This window comes from Athene cunicularia (genome assembly GCF_003259725.1).
Source record: "Athene cunicularia isolate RWA chromosome 7 unlocalized genomic scaffold, athCun1 chr7_part1, whole genome shotgun sequence".
In the NCBI taxonomy this organism is placed as follows: domain Eukaryota; kingdom Metazoa; phylum Chordata; class Aves; order Strigiformes; family Strigidae; genus Athene; species Athene cunicularia.
Genome location: NW_020799107.1, coordinates 9,055,132 through 9,072,383, shown reverse-complemented (window position 1 = coordinate 9,072,383; position 17,252 = coordinate 9,055,132). Strand labels below are relative to the sequence as shown.

Sequence of the window (17,252 nt, the reverse complement as noted above, 5' to 3'; positions counted from 1 at the left end):
GGGGGGGGGGGGGGGAAGGTCGCACCGTGGGGCAGGTCTGTGATGGGCAGAGTTCCGTTCCCAGGCTGGCGATGCTGGCAAGGGGGCGACGGCGCGCTGCTGGAGCCGGCTGGGTGTGAAAGCACCACGCACGCTGATTTCTAGAGAGCAGATTTTTCTCTACCGCTGTCGGTCGCATCCGTCTTGCACGCGGAGGCGTGAGGTCGTGGGGGGAATTTTCGTACAGAAAGATGAAGCCCCGAGTCGTGGAGAAGAGCAGTGAGCTGTGCAAGCACGTAAGGACGTTTCCCACGTTGCAAAACATCCGTGCACGGGGTTTGCAGCACCTCTCCCTCCTTCCCCATCGGGCAGCCGGGGTTCTGGCCGCCCTGGGGCACCGGTGGGGCAGAGGCATTTCAAGAGGACGCTGAGATGCTCCTGGTGTGGCCTACGGAGGTATCGTGTAATAGCTGAGCCGGCCACAGGGCTTGAAACGTCCTGATTTCACGCTGTTAAAGCATTATTACCTGAGTAATAACCATATAATGCTGAGCGTGGGGCCTCCAGCCCAGGAGACAGGCCGAGCACCCGTGCAGAGAGGCTCCCTCCTGCTGCCTTGCCCGCCTGGGTGGCTGTCCCCCACCAGGCACCTTACTTCTGTAACACGCTTTCTGCTTGGCGGTCCAATTAATGCTGGTGATAAGTAGGAAAGCTTGTATAAATGCTGGGCATTCGGAAAGCACCTGCTCTTGCACAAGCGTGCCAGCATAATTAATCTAACAGCCTAATTGCTGGCTTGTCCCTCTTCGGGAGGCTTTGGGGTTGTGTTTCAGCACGGGGATCTTGCAAGAGCACGCTTGCTGTATTTTTATTTTTATCGCAGCGTTGTTTAAAATTAATCGTTTGAGATTTCAGAGCTCTTAGCTCAGTTTTAGTTTTTGAGAGCTGGTGTTGCTACCTTTTCACCTTATTTTCCTCAAGCAGAGTGGTTGCAGCCTCATAAATGTGATGTGTCAAAGAACGAAGCAGTGAGGAGGAGGTAATAAGTGTATAATTAGGTGAATGACTTACTCGAGTGTATACAAGGCTGGCTATAACCCCTGACGAGGGCGGCACTGTGTGTGGAGGTGGGGATGGAGCACGGATGTAGGTACCGTGCTAGTACGGGGCTGGGAAAAGAAACCCTGGACAAAGCCAGCGAGCCAGGCTGCTGCAGCAAAGCATCCAGGCTGCCTGGCTGTCTTTCAATGGGTGAAGGTGGGATCTGGCTCGGGTGGTGTCCTCAGGATGCAAATAAACAGAGAATTTGGGCTCCAAACCCCAAAATCAGTTTAATCGGGACTGAAATCCCCTGGAGCAGAAATTTGTTGATGAAGCATTAGCACTCACCATTTTCTGGATAAAGCCCAGAGTGTGAAATGGTCTGAGTCCTGTCTGGTCCCACGGAGATTCCTGTAACCTGCAAGGTAGGCTGCCATTCATGTACTCTTTTTTTTTTTTTTTTTTTTTTCCTCCACTGTAAGTGTTGCTCAGAAGTTCAGTGCGCTCTGGGGGTGCTCACTGTTGGCAGAGCTCTCCACGCTTGTATGGATTTGCTGACTCCTGGGCACTGCCCGCATGCCTTACAGGCTGCCGGTTGCTCCGTGCCACCGTTGGAAATAGAGGTGTGTTGGGAGGTGCCTTGCAAACTGCGGGGGAGTGGCTCGTAAAAGCTAAGGCGTGTTAATGTTGTTGTCAAATACTGTTTTTTAAAGTAAGTCAGATGTTCAGGGTATCGGTAAGTCACTGAGTGGGAAGCAGCCTGAGAGAGGCAGGGTGGGACCGGACTCATGCTGATAGCACGGCTGGCTCCTCAGCGATCCCTTCCAGGCTGGGATCTGTCTGCCCCGTGCTTGAAAAACTGTTTGAGGAAACCCATGATGGCTCCGGTGTAGGAATGACTGATTTATGCCATCCACACCCTCCAAGTGATGTTTGTTTATTTGTCTTTAATGAAAGATTATAAGAGATTATCTTTTCCCTTATTACCTGCTGTTCAGGTTTTTGGTTTGTTGAAAGTCTAATTAACCTTCCTGCAGGAATGCTGATGTGAATGGTTTTATTTTTTTCTATTTTATCTATGTGCTGGAGCTCCTCTTAGCATCTTTTCTATGGCTTGGCACCACAGATAAAGCACTGGCAGTGTTAAGAGGTTTTGCTGGATGGGTTCCCTGTGAAAGGAATGGGGTTTGGGTAGCGAATAGAAAGAAGAGTGGGTTGTTCTAACAAGAAGTGAGCAGGGATTGCCACAGGGTGGCTGACAGACTATTGGGTAAGGCCAGAAATATTTCTCCATTTGTGTTCTGCTCAAGTGTCTGGACACTTGATTAGAAACATTATGGAAATCCTCTGCTAAAATTTCTCTCAGCAGAGTTAAATGACCCCATTAAAAAAATACACATCCCATTAGCAACATAAAGCCATAAAACACAGAACTGCCACCAGTGCAGAGAAAAGCTCCTTCCCTCAGTGGAGACAGACTTCCCAGAAGATGATGCCCTGCTTTGCTGGCTACTAAGCAAATAAACCCTGGAGTTCACAAGCAGGCTGAGGACGTTTCCATCCCCAAATAAAGATGGAGTTAAATGTCCTTTCTGTGCCTTGGCACAGGTCCTTGTGCAGCTCAGCGCAGCACCGTACCTCTCAGGTAGGAGCTGCTGGGGTGGGGGGCACCTGCAAGGGTTGCCTGCTTGATTCGGTAGGGTTTGGGCTGCTGAGGAGAAAATAGAGCTGCAGGGTCACACAGAAACATGGTCGTGGATGTGGATCTCTTTGGAGATCATCCAGTCCAAGCCCTGCTTGAGCAGGGACAGCTGGAGCTGGTTGCTGAGGACCATGTCCAGTCCAAGGAGACTGCACAACCTCTCTGGGAAACCTGTACCAGTGTTCACCCACCCTTCTTATGATTAAAAAGCATTTCCTATATTTCAGTGTGTGTCCTATCACAGGGGAGCACTGAGAAGGGTTTGCATCCATCTCCTTTGCTACCTCCCATCAGGCACTTACACACATGGATGAGATATCCCCAAGACATCTCTTCCCTGGGCTAACCAGTCCCAGCTCCCTCAGCAGAGGCAGCGCGTGTTTTGTCCAAAATAAAACTGTGCCCAACAGCACTGCCTTTGGGGGGAAGATGGGTAGAAGCTGCTGCTTTGGCCAAGAGGCAAGTGAGAGGCGCTGTGTGGTGCTGTCCCCTTGCCTGCTTCTCAAGGCAGGAATTTCTTTGCGCCCTCTGCGCACAAAGCCTCTGTGGGGACAGACCGTGCCACCGGGATCTTGGCACAGCTGCAGGGTTGGCTGGTCAGAGAGAAAATACCCTCCAGAGCCTCTGGGATTTTTGAGTCTTAGTTAATTAGAACTGTTCCCACGTTAAGGTCGGAGAGGCTGGGGGGGTCTTGTGCAGGGTCTTGGGTGGGAGGGCGTGGTGGGGAGCAGGGCAGGGGGCTGCAGGAACGTAGCAGGTGTGGCCTTTCATCCTCCCAGATGGGTGCTCACAGTTCCTCCACCCTAGCTGCTTAAATAATATCCGGTGTCTTTAGCAAATTTGTGTAAAAATTTAAATCAGATTTAAAAATCTGGTATCTTTTGTGGCAGCACTGCCTGGTTTGAACTGTGGCTTTCATGGCCAGGGTGCTTGCTAAGGTAAAAAACTCTGTCATCTCATTCCCCACTCTTCCTCTTCCTCCTCTTCCCCAGGCAGGACATGGGGCTGCAAGAGGGGATGCCACAGCAATGGGCACTTGACCCTGGGAAAGTAAAAGGAGGCAGCGTGATGCTGCAGTAGGTAACGCTGCCTTGCCTCTCCCTCCCTCTGCAGTAACAACAACCCCTACACCTCCTTTGGGGCCACACTGGCACGGGACGAGGAGCAGAACCTGTGGAGCACCCCGCACGATGTGACCCACACAGAGGCGGATGACGACCGGGTGCTGTATAACATGATCGTGGTCAGGAACCAGCTGGACAAGGACTCGGAGGTGAGGTGGTGCCGTTCCTCGTGCTTGGTTTTGCCGTAGACTGAGGCTTGGGGCTTTCAACAAAGGCTTCCCTCCACCCCAAAAATTCTGTAGAATATATATTTTCTAGTATAAAAAGAAGCTTTTTCCTCCTTTATAGGTAGCAGACACATCACAGTTAACAATACGTAGCTGAAGGGTGATTAATTCCAGGTACCATAGGCCTGGAACTGGCAGTAAAGAGGCAACTTGGAGCTGTGCACTGAAAAATGGACATTTCAGGGGGGGTTTGCAACAGCCAAAACAGAAACATTTCTGTAACATGGACGATTGCATGGCTACTGTTGAGTTTCTAGTCACTACAGTTATAGATCCATTCTCTGAATGCTGCACAGTTTAATAACTTGTAGTTAACCTAATTTGTTTGAACGCAGACTGTGTAAATTGTGTAAATGTACCTAATTGTTTGCAGGAATATACCAGTGTGTCAGTGTGGCCTATTAGCAGATGTGACCTTCTGAAACTGGTGTAATGCTGTGGTTTGCTATGGGACTCCTTGCATTTTTTGCTCAGCAATGTGTAACTTTGTCTGGGAAAGCACTAGTGGCTGCACTTTGTGAAAAGGCGTAGTGCGAGCCAGTTAAATTACTAGTCTTAAAGAATAGAGAAGGTGGGGCCTAATGCAGAGGAGCTAGTTCTTTCTTCTGAAAATAAAGGCTGGAGTTCATTTCCAAGAAAGAGAAATCTCTTCCCACTCTCTTCTTCCCTCTCTCGCTGCAGAATTGTGTCCACCATGCCCACCAGAAGAAATTGGTCTCCATTAGTGCTGTCCCTAAATATGTTCTTGGTTCTTCTGTAAACTCATGTGAAGCCTGACTAAAATGTGCAAAACTGTCCCAAGTGGTGTACACATTTAAGCTTGAATGAACAGTGACCCCTGGGTGACCCCTATGTGACACACACACCACCATCCCCCCCAACCCCATGGTGACGCTTTGGCCTTTATTTTAGCAGCCATTAAGCAGCTATGAAGACCCCAAAGTCCCCCAGCACGGCTCATGTAGGCATCAGGTCCTTTCATCTGCTCCCTCGCCCTCCAGGTTTGATGCTGTATCTGGTGTGGATGCATCTGTAGCCATCTCATCCCTTGAGAAGCTCGGGGATGTCTCTGGCAGCTGAGCCTAGAGAGCCGCCCTGAGCTGGGCTGTGCGATGCCCTGCAAGCACCTCTACCACCATCACCCGCAAACATGTACTGGTAGCACTGGGATCCCCAGCTCAATTTCACAGGCTGCTTTTTTTGTCTGATATTGCCCTGGTTTGGCCTTTCCGTGATCGGACTGGTGTTAGCCCTGCCTGCAGTGGCGTTTGCCCGGCAATGGCAGGGCCTGGAGCTGAGCTCCCGCTTCAGAGATGCATCAGGTTAAATACTCCTCTAATTGTTTATACAGCAATTATTGAGAAGCACAGAAGTGGCACAGCTCTTCGCGTGGAAGGGAAAAATAATCACTGTTACATAAAGGCTGTTTTGCAGCCCTGATTTCCTTCGCTAAAGCACTTCTGTGCAAAGCAGAGTTCAGTGGCCTGATTAGGAGCAGGCTATAGCAAATGGTGACACATTTTCTCCTCTCTGATTGCTTTTAAGACTTCAGAATGTTTGCATGAAAGCCTGGAGGCTTCATGTTTAATTTCAGCGTGATCCCACTTCATCCAAGAGACCGCAAGACTGTAACTCTTCTTCCTGTGACAGTCTCCTTAAACCAAATGCTAGCTCAGCTCTCACAAAAGAAGCCTTAAACTCCAGAGGTGCAGCTGACATCAAAATTACAATTTTTAAAACCTAAAAAAAGATAATGCAATCCTTTTATACAGCTGGCCAGAATCCCCATTTCATGTTTAGGGTGGTTGGTGTTTTTTTTGGTGGGGATTGAATTAATCGTGGCGTTTACAATAGATGCTTTTGTAACAACATTTTCATGGCTGCATGTAACCTTTACAGCTATAACTGAAGATACCCTCTTCCCGCCCCAGTGCTGTTTTCTTTACCTTGTGACTTAGGGAAGATAGGGAGCTTCATCCAGCCCAAACTGGCTGAAGGAAGTGAGGACGACGCTGTGCAGCTCCCGAGTTGTTGCAGAGATGGGTGTACTTGGGGGCAGCACTGAAGCTCCTCATTTCTGCCTGCACCCATTTGAGCAGCCTTTTAGCTTGATTTAGGGCTCATTATGAGACAGCCTCCTAAAGTTAGTATTATTTATAAAATGATAGCATAAGTGGATGGGCTGCTAAAAAGACATCTCCCTGGGCAAGGGAGAGTTGTGTCAGCCTTGCTGTGGTTACAGAGGAGAGCATCAGTTACGGGTGAGCAGAGAGCTCTCCTGTGCCTGCTTGTCCTAAACCCGATGTGCCTGCTTGTCCTAAATCCAACGCTTTCTCCCTGCCTTCAGCATATCCGTAGGGTTTTAACGGGTCTGAGCAGTCGCCGTGCCTGCCAGTGAAAAAGGAAAGCACAAAGAGCATGGGGCTTCCTCTCCACAACAAATGTAAAATTACATACCCTGTTTTTTTTATGCAGTGCAATTAATAAAAAAGCCTGGGGAGTACAACATGAGGCTGACTTTGAAGAAGGCCAACACACGATATGCTTGATTTGAATTATGGCACAGTGCCCTTTGCAGCTAGTGATTGCCAGCCTCTTTGCTGTCTCTTTTACAGCTGGGGAAACTGAGGCACAATATATAAGCCCAGCAAGCTGCAGCAGTTTCCAGCTGTGGCTTTTTCTGGGTGGCAGGACAGGGAGGGGCTTGGCCAGCAAAGACAACATTCCTGTGTTTGACCCTGGGTGCCGAAATGTCTCCTTACTCCAGTGAGCATTTTAAAACTAGGCTAGGTTGCGTTGCCCTCCCCTCCTTATGAGACTTCAGCCCTGAGAGAGAGAGGGAAAAAAAAAAATCTCATTGCAAAACAGCACTGGGCTGCAAAAGCCATAATCTACTCCTAAAGTCCCCGGGGAGCACGTGTGGATGCTGCAGGATGGGGGACAGAGGAACAGTTTTGTGTTTGTGAGTGCACAAGCATTATGAAACTGTAGGTTATTTTTTTCCTCTTGGTTAAAATGGGACTGAAAGGAGAACTTCTCCTTGTGTTTCTGTCCTTTCATTTAACAAGGAATTTTCAGCGTGCTGTGCACTTACTGTATGATTTGCCATTCCCCATTTTTATCTTAGCAATTTTCTAGCACAGGGCTTTGGAAGGATCCCAAAGAGCAGGTTACTCTGTGTCATTTGTGTTTTATCTGTATGGCACCACCTCGGCCTCAAAACAGTGTCACATTTTTCTTAATCTGGCTAACACACTTCTGCTTTCCTGGGTGTTTTCTTTGTTTTTTAAAATGGTGTTCACATAGTGACAAGGTGCTCTGGGCTTGTACAGGAGAAGTGGTGTGCCAGGATGCAGTGGTGACATCGGTGCAGTGCTGGAGGTCAGTGGGCACAGTCCGGGATGGCTCTCTCCTTGCCTGGGCACCTCTGGTGTCGTGGATCACTGTAAATAAATAAACCAAATTGTGCATGCGAAGGGAGAGGTGCTATGACACCGAGTGCACCCTGTAGCTCAGTCAGTTTTCTCTGTCATTCGTGGTGGGCCTACCAGCAACTCACAGTGTTGGTGTCCTCCCCCGGGGTCCGTTCCTTGCCCCTGCCATGGGGCTGGACCAACATTTGATCCACACGGAGATGTTTCTTCTCTCTGCCCCTTCCCGATGCCCCTGCTCTGGAAAATCTGGCGGCTCCAGCCCAAACTCGCTGTGACCTTAGCTTGTGTAAGGATGGCAGGGTTGCTCCACCCTGCTCCTCGCGGAACCAGGGCAGCAAGTTCTTCAAAGCAAGAACCAACCGTGACGTCCCAGGTGTGCTCTGTTTCACATCCCGCTCGACGCCATGTGCTGGGAGTGACAGCCCATGGGGCTGTGGGCCGTGGTGGAGCCTGTTGGAGCACTCAGCAGTTGCCAAACCCACTGTGAAATAGGTAGATGAGGCAAGATTTGCTGGAGCCTTCTCAAATCGTAGGGACTGAGCGACTTGCAGCTTTGCATTTCTCTCTGCTTGAGGCCAATGAGCGCCATGTGCTTGGATGCACTTTTGGAAGTGTGGGCAAGGGAGGGTGTGTGCGGAGAAAACCAGAAAAGCTGTAGCTGAAGGGGGCTGGTAAAGCTGGTGCATCTCTTTGGAGATCAAAGCTGTCAAAGCTTTTGAAAGCTGGGGTCAAATATGGAAGAAAATGCTTTTTTCTTGCTCCTGCTCTGCAGCATTGTTGAACCTGTTTGGGTATAAAGTAAAACCCTAAATCTGGAGGTGAAATGAGCACCTCTAGGAAAGCAGGATGTTGTTTAAGATGTTGCAGATACAGGCCAAGTCACTCCTTCAGCATGTACACTGCTATTGCGGAGGAAAGCATTTTATGGGGAAGGGAGGGGTTCTGTAGCTCCGGCAAACCTCCAGTGTTAACAGCAATAGCTGCACTGGGCTCATGTCTTGGCTTATGTGTGTGATGTGGCAGATAACCCCCTCCGTGAGGTCCCCTTTATGGTGGCCCTGGTGCCTCAGTGTCTGATGGGTGCACGGAGTTACCCAGCCACAGGCAGAGAGCCTGAGCTGTTGCACCACTGCTGGCTTCAAGAGGAGGAGCCAGGTTTAGGGCAGCTGCGCCACAGGCCTGCGAACAGAAACTAAAGGTGAGGTTTTGCATTACGACCAAGGAAAAAATACTGTTCTATGGCTTGTTGTAAATGCAGTGTTTCTTTCTTCTTTTGGCTTATTCCTTTGGGGAAGGTGGTATCATAAACCCACTAGCAATGGCATTTCCTCAGCTTGCATCTCTGCTAGGAGCCTGGCTAGCAGAGCTATGCTGGCATGACCCTCCTGGCAAGCCCATTAATGAGCTGACAAGGCCTATTTTTCTTACTCCTGCTCTCCTACAGGATTATTCTTTTTTAAACACATTACAGAGAAGGTCAGTATTGCAACACACTGTTGCTGGAGCATAAAGAGGTGATGGGATTTGCCCAGGGTTGGGGATTCTGCTTGGGAAGCCCAGAACTGACCCACTTAATACATATGAAAAATGACTTCTGCATGCCTCTCTTAAAACTGAGTCCAATTTAAATGTTTTCTAAGCTGAGATATCGTCGATGGTTCAATGTATGAGTGTGGGGATCTAGAATTTGTATTTACTCAACTACTCCCAGTGGGTCCAGTCGCAGAGCCAGAGTAGGAGCATCCCTGGATGTGGTGTGGTACCTGCCTGGACTGGTATTTTGCAGTCTTTCCCTGATAACTCTGTTTTGACCTCATTTCCAAAATAACTCTTCAACAGAACAGTGACACCAATTGCTTTCAAGGGAATCAAGGAGAAGGCTTTGATAGAGGATTGCTTTGGCAGCATGAGGAAAGCTACCTACTAATTAGGAAATTTCCATATGAGCAGAGATGAAAAGTTGGACAGTGCTTGCCTGTTCTCTTGGCACATTTTTTCCCCGAGCTCTCAGTTATATGCCAGCCTGGCTTATATTTCATGCCCAGCATTTCCCCACTTCCATGTGGCATTTGCAGATTTAGTATATCGTAGTGGAGAGTGTGGGGAAGTTTTCCAAGTAAATATTTGAAGGGCTGAGCGTTCAGAGGAGAGAGACGGCAGAATTTTCCTGGTGCTCGCAGGATATTCTTGACTCATGCACAAAGGGTTTTCTCAAGCCCCCACTGATATATGTTGTGCCTTGCTATGTAGGTTTAAAAGGGCAAAACTAGTTCAAAAAACCAGGGCTGGGAACTGCAATGAGCTTTGGTTTCCTGTGGTTAATTGAGATTTTGGCAAAAGGGTATTTTTCCTTAAAGAATTGGTTTTGAATGCATTGTTGGGGTGTCCCAGACCACAGAAACACCAAGGGGTCCCATTGACCTTTCCCAGTACTGTGTGCAAAAAGCCTCCTCACCGCTCCAGAAGTTCGATCTAACTTTGCAAGAGGCATGACAGGGAATGGATGTGCACAGAAGATGCAAAACGAAGCTTAAGTTTTGGGAGAGAGCTGCTTGTCCCATGGCTGCATACAGGCTCGGACACCTCGCTGGAAGGGGTTGCGCGGGGACCTGTCACACCCGCAGTGGGGTTTGGCATGGAGCCCTGGCTGCCTGCCCCCGGGCAGCCCTGCGGCGGGTGCTGAGCAGCCTCGGCCTCGTGATGCCGCACGGCCCCGCCGAAACCCGAAACGGAACAGAATGCTCCCTCCACGGGTCACGTCTTGGTGACTCACGGGATGTGCATGGGCAACACCCTCCCCAAAGTCTCTGATGTTTCCCATTCCTATGCATGGGGAGGCTCTGCTGTGTAGTTGAAGGGAGATGCTTTTTAGAATAATTTTGGGGGTGGAAAGATGCCTTTAACTTATTTTCCTCATTAAAGCAACACAGAAGACAACCTCTTCCCCTGCCCACAGCATTTAGGATGCCTCTGCTACAAGGAATTGCCTGAGAAGACTTGGTAGTTTCTGAGGCTGATGGAGAGCAGGTTATGAGTCCCTTTGAGAGCTCAGCCCATAGCTGCCCAACCCCATCCTGATAATCTCTGCTGTCTCTAGTTGCTTTTCAGTGACAGGCACCATGTGCAGCATCCCCCCAGCTTTCTCTACAGAAATATAAGTGCATCCAGCTCCATGCTCCAAGAGAAAGAAATCCCACTAAACAAGAGATTCACCCCCAGGCACCACTGTTAAGCGTAATTTTCTGTACCAAAGATGCTCCTTTGCATGCTTCCCAAATTCTTCATCAACAGAACACTGTTGGAGGTCCTCTGAGACTAAATATGCACTGTTTTCACTTCCATAACGTAACACAGTAACTACGATGTAGAAGAAAGCCATAACCTAGATTCCCTTCAACCAAAAATAGACAGGGGAAAACAACACTGTTGTTAATCTAGAGAAAATCAAGAGCAGCTTCCCCGCATGCTAAGCACTGCTTGCTGTGTAGCTGAGAGAGAGGAGTCTGGCTCGCTACTATGGGGGGTAAATCCCTGCAGCCCTGAAAGCTGCTGCTGGGTGCCAGCGAGGCATGTTTTAAAGACAGAAACATCTTTTCCACCCCTCCCAGCTCGCTAATTCAGCAGTGTGAAGCATGCCTGGAATCAGTGGTCATCTCGATCGATCGTCTGCATTAAAGCACTAATTTATCTCCGCAGGAGGGCAGAGACACGCAGTTTATTTCCCCACCAGCATGCCCAGACTGGTTTGCTGTCCTTTAAATTCATACCATGGGGTCATAAGCGGGCTGAGATGTTCCAAGAGATCCTGTCAGCGGGGAGCAAGGCATTGTGCAGCCTTTTAGTCTCTTTTTAAAAACTTTCAAGTTTGCAGTAAGGTTCCCACAGAGCTTTAATACAATACAATCCTTTTCTTTTTTCACTGAGAGGCGCTCAGTTCCTAGCTACGAGCTGGTGTCATGGGAGAGGAGAGTCTTGCCCTTGCCTCCTGTCTCTCACAAAGGGCTGAAGAGGTCTTTGATGCCTTGTGCTGGCAGCCAGGTGCCCTCCTGTGGAAACAGTGAAGTTATTTTCAAGTACCACTGCAGTCATGAGAGGAACATGCCTCTGATCAGCAGAGCTGGCTTGTTGTGAGCAGCAGCACAAAGCTAAAAATGAAGGGGATTTTGCTCTTCGGGAGGATGAGTGACACAGAGCAAGCGGCTGCAGGCAGAGTTGCATTTCCCCACCTCTCCTGACCTGAATCCACCAGTGTCTTAACCCCACTGGCTGCTTCTTCCAAAGCGTTATCTCCAAGGGCTCCCTGCAGCTATCTCTGAACAGCAAGAAAACAGGCTCGTCATTAAATTCTCTGCAGTTGTGGCATATCAGCCAGGTTCAGGAAAAAACCACTAAGAAATCTCCAACTCTTTATTGAATCAAGTCTTTAAGGCACCAGGTATCAGAAAAACAGTGGGATTTCTAACACACAGCTGATCTTGATGGGTATCATTTAACCCCTTTGAAACCAGCATGTCACATAGGAAAATCCCAGGGAGATGGCACAGATTAACACCCGTTTATTCTACAAGAGTCCGTCTATGTAATCTCTTGCTCAGAAATGGTATTAACGAAGGTTGTGAGTGCAGGGAAATTATCTGAGTGGTGCTATGATCCACTGTGTGGATGCTTCTGTAAATGCACCCTTTGCAGTGTGTGCATTGGTTAAACTCAGCTAGGAAAAGGGCTCCTGGTTTTCTTGCAGAATACGTGCTTTTCCGCAGACATGCATGCTCGTACAGGTGTGTTTAATAGTACTGGCATAACTTTAATAAATAACCTCAAAACCTTCCCTTTTAGGCAGTGTGCCATTATGCAAATAAAAAGCTCGAGGTCAAGTTCAAGGATTTAAGCTCTATGGTTAAGTGAGGGCAGTCACTAATAGTTATTATGTCAAATGACTTCATCTCAGCTCTCAACCATGCATGTGCATCCCTCTTCTCTGCTATTTAAAACTGGGTACCCCAGCCTTTAAAAAAAGTCTGTTTTTCTTGTTTTGCAGTGCCTGCTCCAGTTAAATGCCAAAGAGAGGGCAGAGCAGTTTGGAGAAGCCATTGCATGTGTGACCATACTGAGAGCCATAACTTTTTTTCAGACTTTTAGTTTCCGATGGACTGCCATCAGCTGTAAGAAAATGTGCCATGCCAGTTTGACTGCAAGGGTATGAAAATAAGGCGTTGCAATAGTTAATAGAAGGTAATTAGTAATATGTGGTCTTGCTTTCCCAAGCTGCTAAAGGCCAGATAAGGTATTTTCAAAACCTCAGGTTTTTATATTAGCAGGAGTGTCAAGGTTTGGAGTAAAGGGCTTTGGACCAAAGACACTGAAGTCTCTCAGGTGAACTGCATTTGGAAGTTCATGTTCTCCAGCCTAGGACAGCATTATCTTTTCCAGCACAGAGCTGGAATTATATTCTCCCTGTCTGACTGAGGAGACCACTTTGGTCATCAGCAATTCCTAAGCTAAATTCTGTAATTCCATTTCAAGGTAACTGGAAGCCTGTTTTGTACATGCAGAGAAAATACAGAGATGCTGTACCAAATGTCAAGCTAAAATATTCTACACTGGTCAGTGTAATTTCTTCAGGGGCAACAGCAGCCTGGTCATCAACCTTCACACCAATCCCTCAGTGCCAACATCAACAGTTCAACTCTGGCTCCGTTTCTAAAAGCTGAAATTCCTAGAAAAGCAGCAGAGACCTCCCCGCATGCAAATGATTGAGTATGTCTTATCCTTTTGCTTTGCAGGAATGGCAAAAGCTCAACTATGATATTTATACCTTACGGCAGACCCGAAAAGAAGTGAGAAGCAGGTGGAAACATATTCTGGAGGATTTGGGTAGGCTAGAGGACAAAATTATGTCATTTGTGTGATACCAAATGAAAGGTCCCATGATGGTTGAGGATGGGAACAGCTTCATAAAATGAGGCTGGTAGAGGAGGGAGGGAGGAAGATAAAACAAGGTTGCTGAGCAGTGCCGTCAGGTAGCCCACACGGCAGTTGAGGCCCTATGGGAGGCTTCCCAGAGCTCAGGCACGGCTGGGAGGAGACTGGGCCACCATGTCTGAAGGAATGTCAAAAAACCCACGAGCCACAACCAGCGAGAGAGCCTTTCAAGCCCATAATAGCATGCACACTCATCTGTTTCAAGCTTCCTTGTGCAAACTTAGCAGGGAGTCCTGGGAGTTCACCCTGGGTTTTTCTAAACAAGATAAGCAGGGAGAAATGAATATTCCTTTCAGATCTGAACACAGATACATCTATTTCCCTTCCTTAGCCCATGCCAGCTGATCAGATTTAAACCACACACTTTGTTTGCTCCTATGTGAATTTGAAATATTCTTTCACCAAATGAAATTGCTCAACAGTGGCCCTCCTACTCCTGCTATTTCCTAGCCTGCAAACAGTGAACTGCACCCATTGGTCCTGTGTGCTCAGCTGCTGCTCTTCGGGAGAAGGCAGTGGCGGGTGTGACCTGGTTTTCCCAATGGCATTGCACACAGCGTGTGACACTTGTCCCAAGGAGACGTGCCATACTGACACACCAGCTTGGTGACTTGCCTCATGCTGTGGAGGGGTGGTTGGCAGCTAACGAGAGGAGGGTGTGCGAGTCGAGCACGCTTGTTGGGCTGTTCAAGGAGATTATCACTGGGAGCAAAAGGAGATGGGTATCTCGGCCACTCCCGCCCTACCTGCTGTTCTGCCATTGGGATGGGAGGAACATTGTAAATAACTGGGTATCAGCATTGATCTTCACCAAGGTACTCACACAGCCTGTACAGACCAAACACAGGAGGGATCACTTGTCATCCTTACATCTCTTACTGCACATTGACAAAGGCTCTACCACATCTCCCTCACGTCCGCAATGGCTCCGGAGCTGTTTTGCAAAGGGTGGGGAAGCTTAAGGCCAGGGATCATTTGGTCTTAGTGAAGCTGGGTGTGCAACCAGGTGTGATGTGAAACCTGCTATCTTCTTTTATCTAGACCTGTGCTTTAATTTGAAGACCAGCTCTCTTTACCCTGTAAGTGTTTTCAGGTGAGATGCATCAGCACCGGCTCCCTGGAGCTGAACAAAGAATTAATGGTAGTCATTACATTTAAAGTCTCTGCATTCATTCTGCTCAGAGGCTGACTGCTACAGGAACAATTACCCATGCATTTGTTACTGCCTCAGGCTTTTTATCACTGATACCTCCCAACAACATAGAAGTGTAGTGGCTGGGGTGCTCAGGAAGCCCTACCAGCTCTGAAAGCTTTGGCAGCATCAGGAACATGAAAGAGCTGAATCAACACCCTGGGTGTGGACGTTCCTAAGCCTTCTCTGGAGGACTAGCAACTAACTTGCTCTGAATGCTTTTGTGACTTTTTTCCCCACCAGCAAGCTTATACCTGCCCCAAGTGCAGACACAGAGCCTGCCTAAGGGAAACATCAGTTGGTTTTAGCATTAGGTAGTGCAGCAGCCCAAGGTGGAGGGGGAATAAGGAACCTTACAAGAGCCTGGAGGGCCCAGGGATGACCCTGCTTGTATGTTTGACTCGTTTCTGTAACACATTTCTTTCCCAGGTTTCCAGAAGGAAGTGGACTCCCTCTTGTCAGTGACCAAACTCAGCATCATTAGCGACTCCCAGAACATGGGCAAAGCCCGGGACTTCCTGCTAAAGCTGGCTGAAGAGACAAACATCTTCCCGACCAGCTGGGAGCTTTCTGAGCGCTACCTCTTTGTGGTGGTGAGTAGCTCCAAGCGTGCCTTCCTCCCCACTGCCCCCATCTCTGCAAGTGAGCTCAGACAAAGGGGAGCGGGTAGCTGAGTTGCATCAGAGGACGCTCAAGTACATGGTGGCATCTGGGGCAGCCCCGTCAGATGTTGTACCTTGGCTGTTCAGCTTCCTTGGAAATGTCAGCGCTGTAGCACCAGAAATTTGCCCCCCTGAGTTCCTTTAAGTTTATGGAACTGAGTGCTCTTGCAGCCTGTTAATGAAGCAGGAAAAGATTAGACCTGGCTTAACTTGAGAGGAGGGAGGGACCTGGAGGATGTGGAGGGAGGACCCTCACCTGGTCGCTGCCCAAAGCAGCCCACAGTGACTGTAAAACCCTGTTGCTTTGGCAGGATCGGCTCATAGCTCTGGACGCTGCAGATGAGTTCTTCAAGATGGCCAGCGTGGTGTATCCAAAGAGACCCAGCAAGGAGAGAGGGGACGATGGACAGAAGGCCCCACAGTGTATCTCTGCCATGATGCCCTGAGGAACATGACCCACTGGTGTGAGATGGACAGCAGGTTTCCTTCCCTCTGGGACCAGGCTCCTCTGCTGGGGGGTTAGTGCAAGTAGTGCTGCTCCTTGTTTTCCTGCAGAGAAGCAAGTGGGCTGACTGGTGCAAAGCGAGGAGGTCAGCGAGCTGTGCTCCACCGGGAGGGCACGGGAAGTCCAGCGCTGGCCCCAAGGTGCTCCCAAGCAGAAGGCAGCAAGAACTTGCAGTAGCGTAGCCCCAGTGGGAGACCACTAGCTGAGTAGTGTGTGCAGTAGGCATGGGGGGAACCCACCACGCAAGGCGTTGACTACCAGTAGCTGCAAAAATCAAGATGCCTCTTGTTACAAGTGCTGTGAGGAGATGCGTGTTTCCATCTTCTGCTGGTACCTGCCACTGTCCCCTCCCTCGACCCTGCTTGCTGGGAGGAGCAGCAAGGAAGGAAAAATACCTCAGTCATCTACAGTCCCATGACATTTCTCTGCTGGTCCTCTTCTTCATCCCCAGCCCATGGCAGCCCTGTGGGGCAGGTTGCAGGGGATTTGGCAAAGAGGCAGCAGCAGTGCGTAGTTGGGAGACGAGTTCGTGCTGGGCAGCAGAGCCTTGGGGCAGGGTCACGGTTGGGTGCTCTGTTCCCAGCCATTCGTGGTTTAGAGGTGTTTGTGTCGGGGTGTGCTCAGCCTGACATTTTAAAAGAAGGTAGATTTTAGGAGGTGCCAATGTCAGACCTGCTGAGAATTTGGCTCCTGTAATATCCTCAGATTGGTTGCCTAACATCTTAATACATTTCTAAAAGTTTTGGTCTCAATTGCATAAAAAACCCCACACTGTAGGGGTGTAAAGCTGCATGTATTGTCAATATATACCATCCCTACTGTTAATGAGGATTTTTAATGAACATCCTTTATATCTTGGGGTTTTGACTGATAACGAGCAATAATTTTAAAACACTGGGTTTGATCTTTTAAAAACAAGTGGAAGTTATTCACTAGGTTAACACGTGCTGTGAATTGGCCAGTTGAAAATGCTGGTTACATAGGACCTCCTAAAATAGCAAAACAGAGCTTTTATTTGTTTATACCTACAGTGTTTGAAAGATACATATTTATGAGTTGTTTCTGTTTGTCAGTCTACCTGGGAAATGTTTTTGTCAGCTCAGGACACCAGTGAAAACTGAGTTTAATAAACCAGACACATTACAAAATGAACGTTTCTTACTCTCTCTGTAACCCTATTCAGGCAGCTACATTTATCTTGACTGCTGAGAGCAAAAGGGTTGGGATAGTAGAGGATACACCGCTGTGGCTTGTTCTCCACACACAATCACCCACTTACTTGCAGGAGTCAGGTCATTTGCCAGCCTAGCACTGAAGTCTTTGTAAGATTTGGAGTTAGGTGCCCAGTTCCCATTTATTTATTTATTTATTTATTTATTTATTTATTTATTTATTAGCAGCAGT

General features: G+C 48.5%; 2 protein-coding genes across 4 annotated transcripts in view; one reads left to right on the top strand and one right to left on the bottom strand.

The window, feature by feature from the left end:
• The window catches only part of LOC113482105 (putative methyltransferase DDB_G0268948), a 12,471-nt gene extending 11,390 nt beyond the window's left edge, over positions 1-1,081 (bottom strand). Inside the window, exon 1 of the mRNA XM_026852442.1 lies at positions 1,078-1,081. The gene's annotated coding sequence lies outside the window, so the exon portion shown is untranslated. The remainder of the gene's footprint in view (positions 1-1,077) is intronic.
• MREG (melanoregulin) lies at positions 54-17,000 on the top strand. Of its 3 annotated transcripts, none has more exons than XM_026852444.1 (5): positions 54-275; positions 3,836-3,995; positions 13,291-13,381; positions 15,111-15,274; positions 15,655-17,000. In XM_026852444.1, the coding sequence occupies exons 2-5, from the start codon at positions 3,957-3,959 to the stop codon at positions 15,787-15,789; spliced, it is 429 nt and encodes a 142-aa protein (XP_026708245.1). In that variant the 5' UTR covers positions 54-275; positions 3,836-3,956; the 3' UTR covers positions 15,790-17,000. The 3 variants fall into 3 exon arrangements, with proteins under 3 accessions (XP_026708245.1, XP_026708247.1, XP_026708244.1); XM_026852446.1 differs by lacking the exon at positions 54-275 and adding an exon at positions 1,533-1,643; XM_026852443.1 differs by lacking the exon at positions 54-275 and adding an exon at positions 2,589-2,665.
• Positions 17,001-17,252: the final 252 nt, after the last annotated feature.

Bases quoted from the DNA above. Each gene is read 5' to 3' on its own strand.
- MREG (XM_026852443.1), top strand. From the start codon at position 2,604: ATGTCCTTTCTGTGCCTTGGCACAGGTCCTTGTGCAGCTCAGCGCAGC. The intron at 2,666-3,835 runs GTAGGAGCTGCT...CTCCCTCTGCAG, and splicing joins CGCAGCACCGTACCTCTCAG to TAACAACAACCCCTACACCT. The intron at 15,275-15,654 runs GTGAGTAGCTCC...TTGCTTTGGCAG, and splicing joins AGCGCTACCTCTTTGTGGTG to GATCGGCTCATAGCTCTGGA.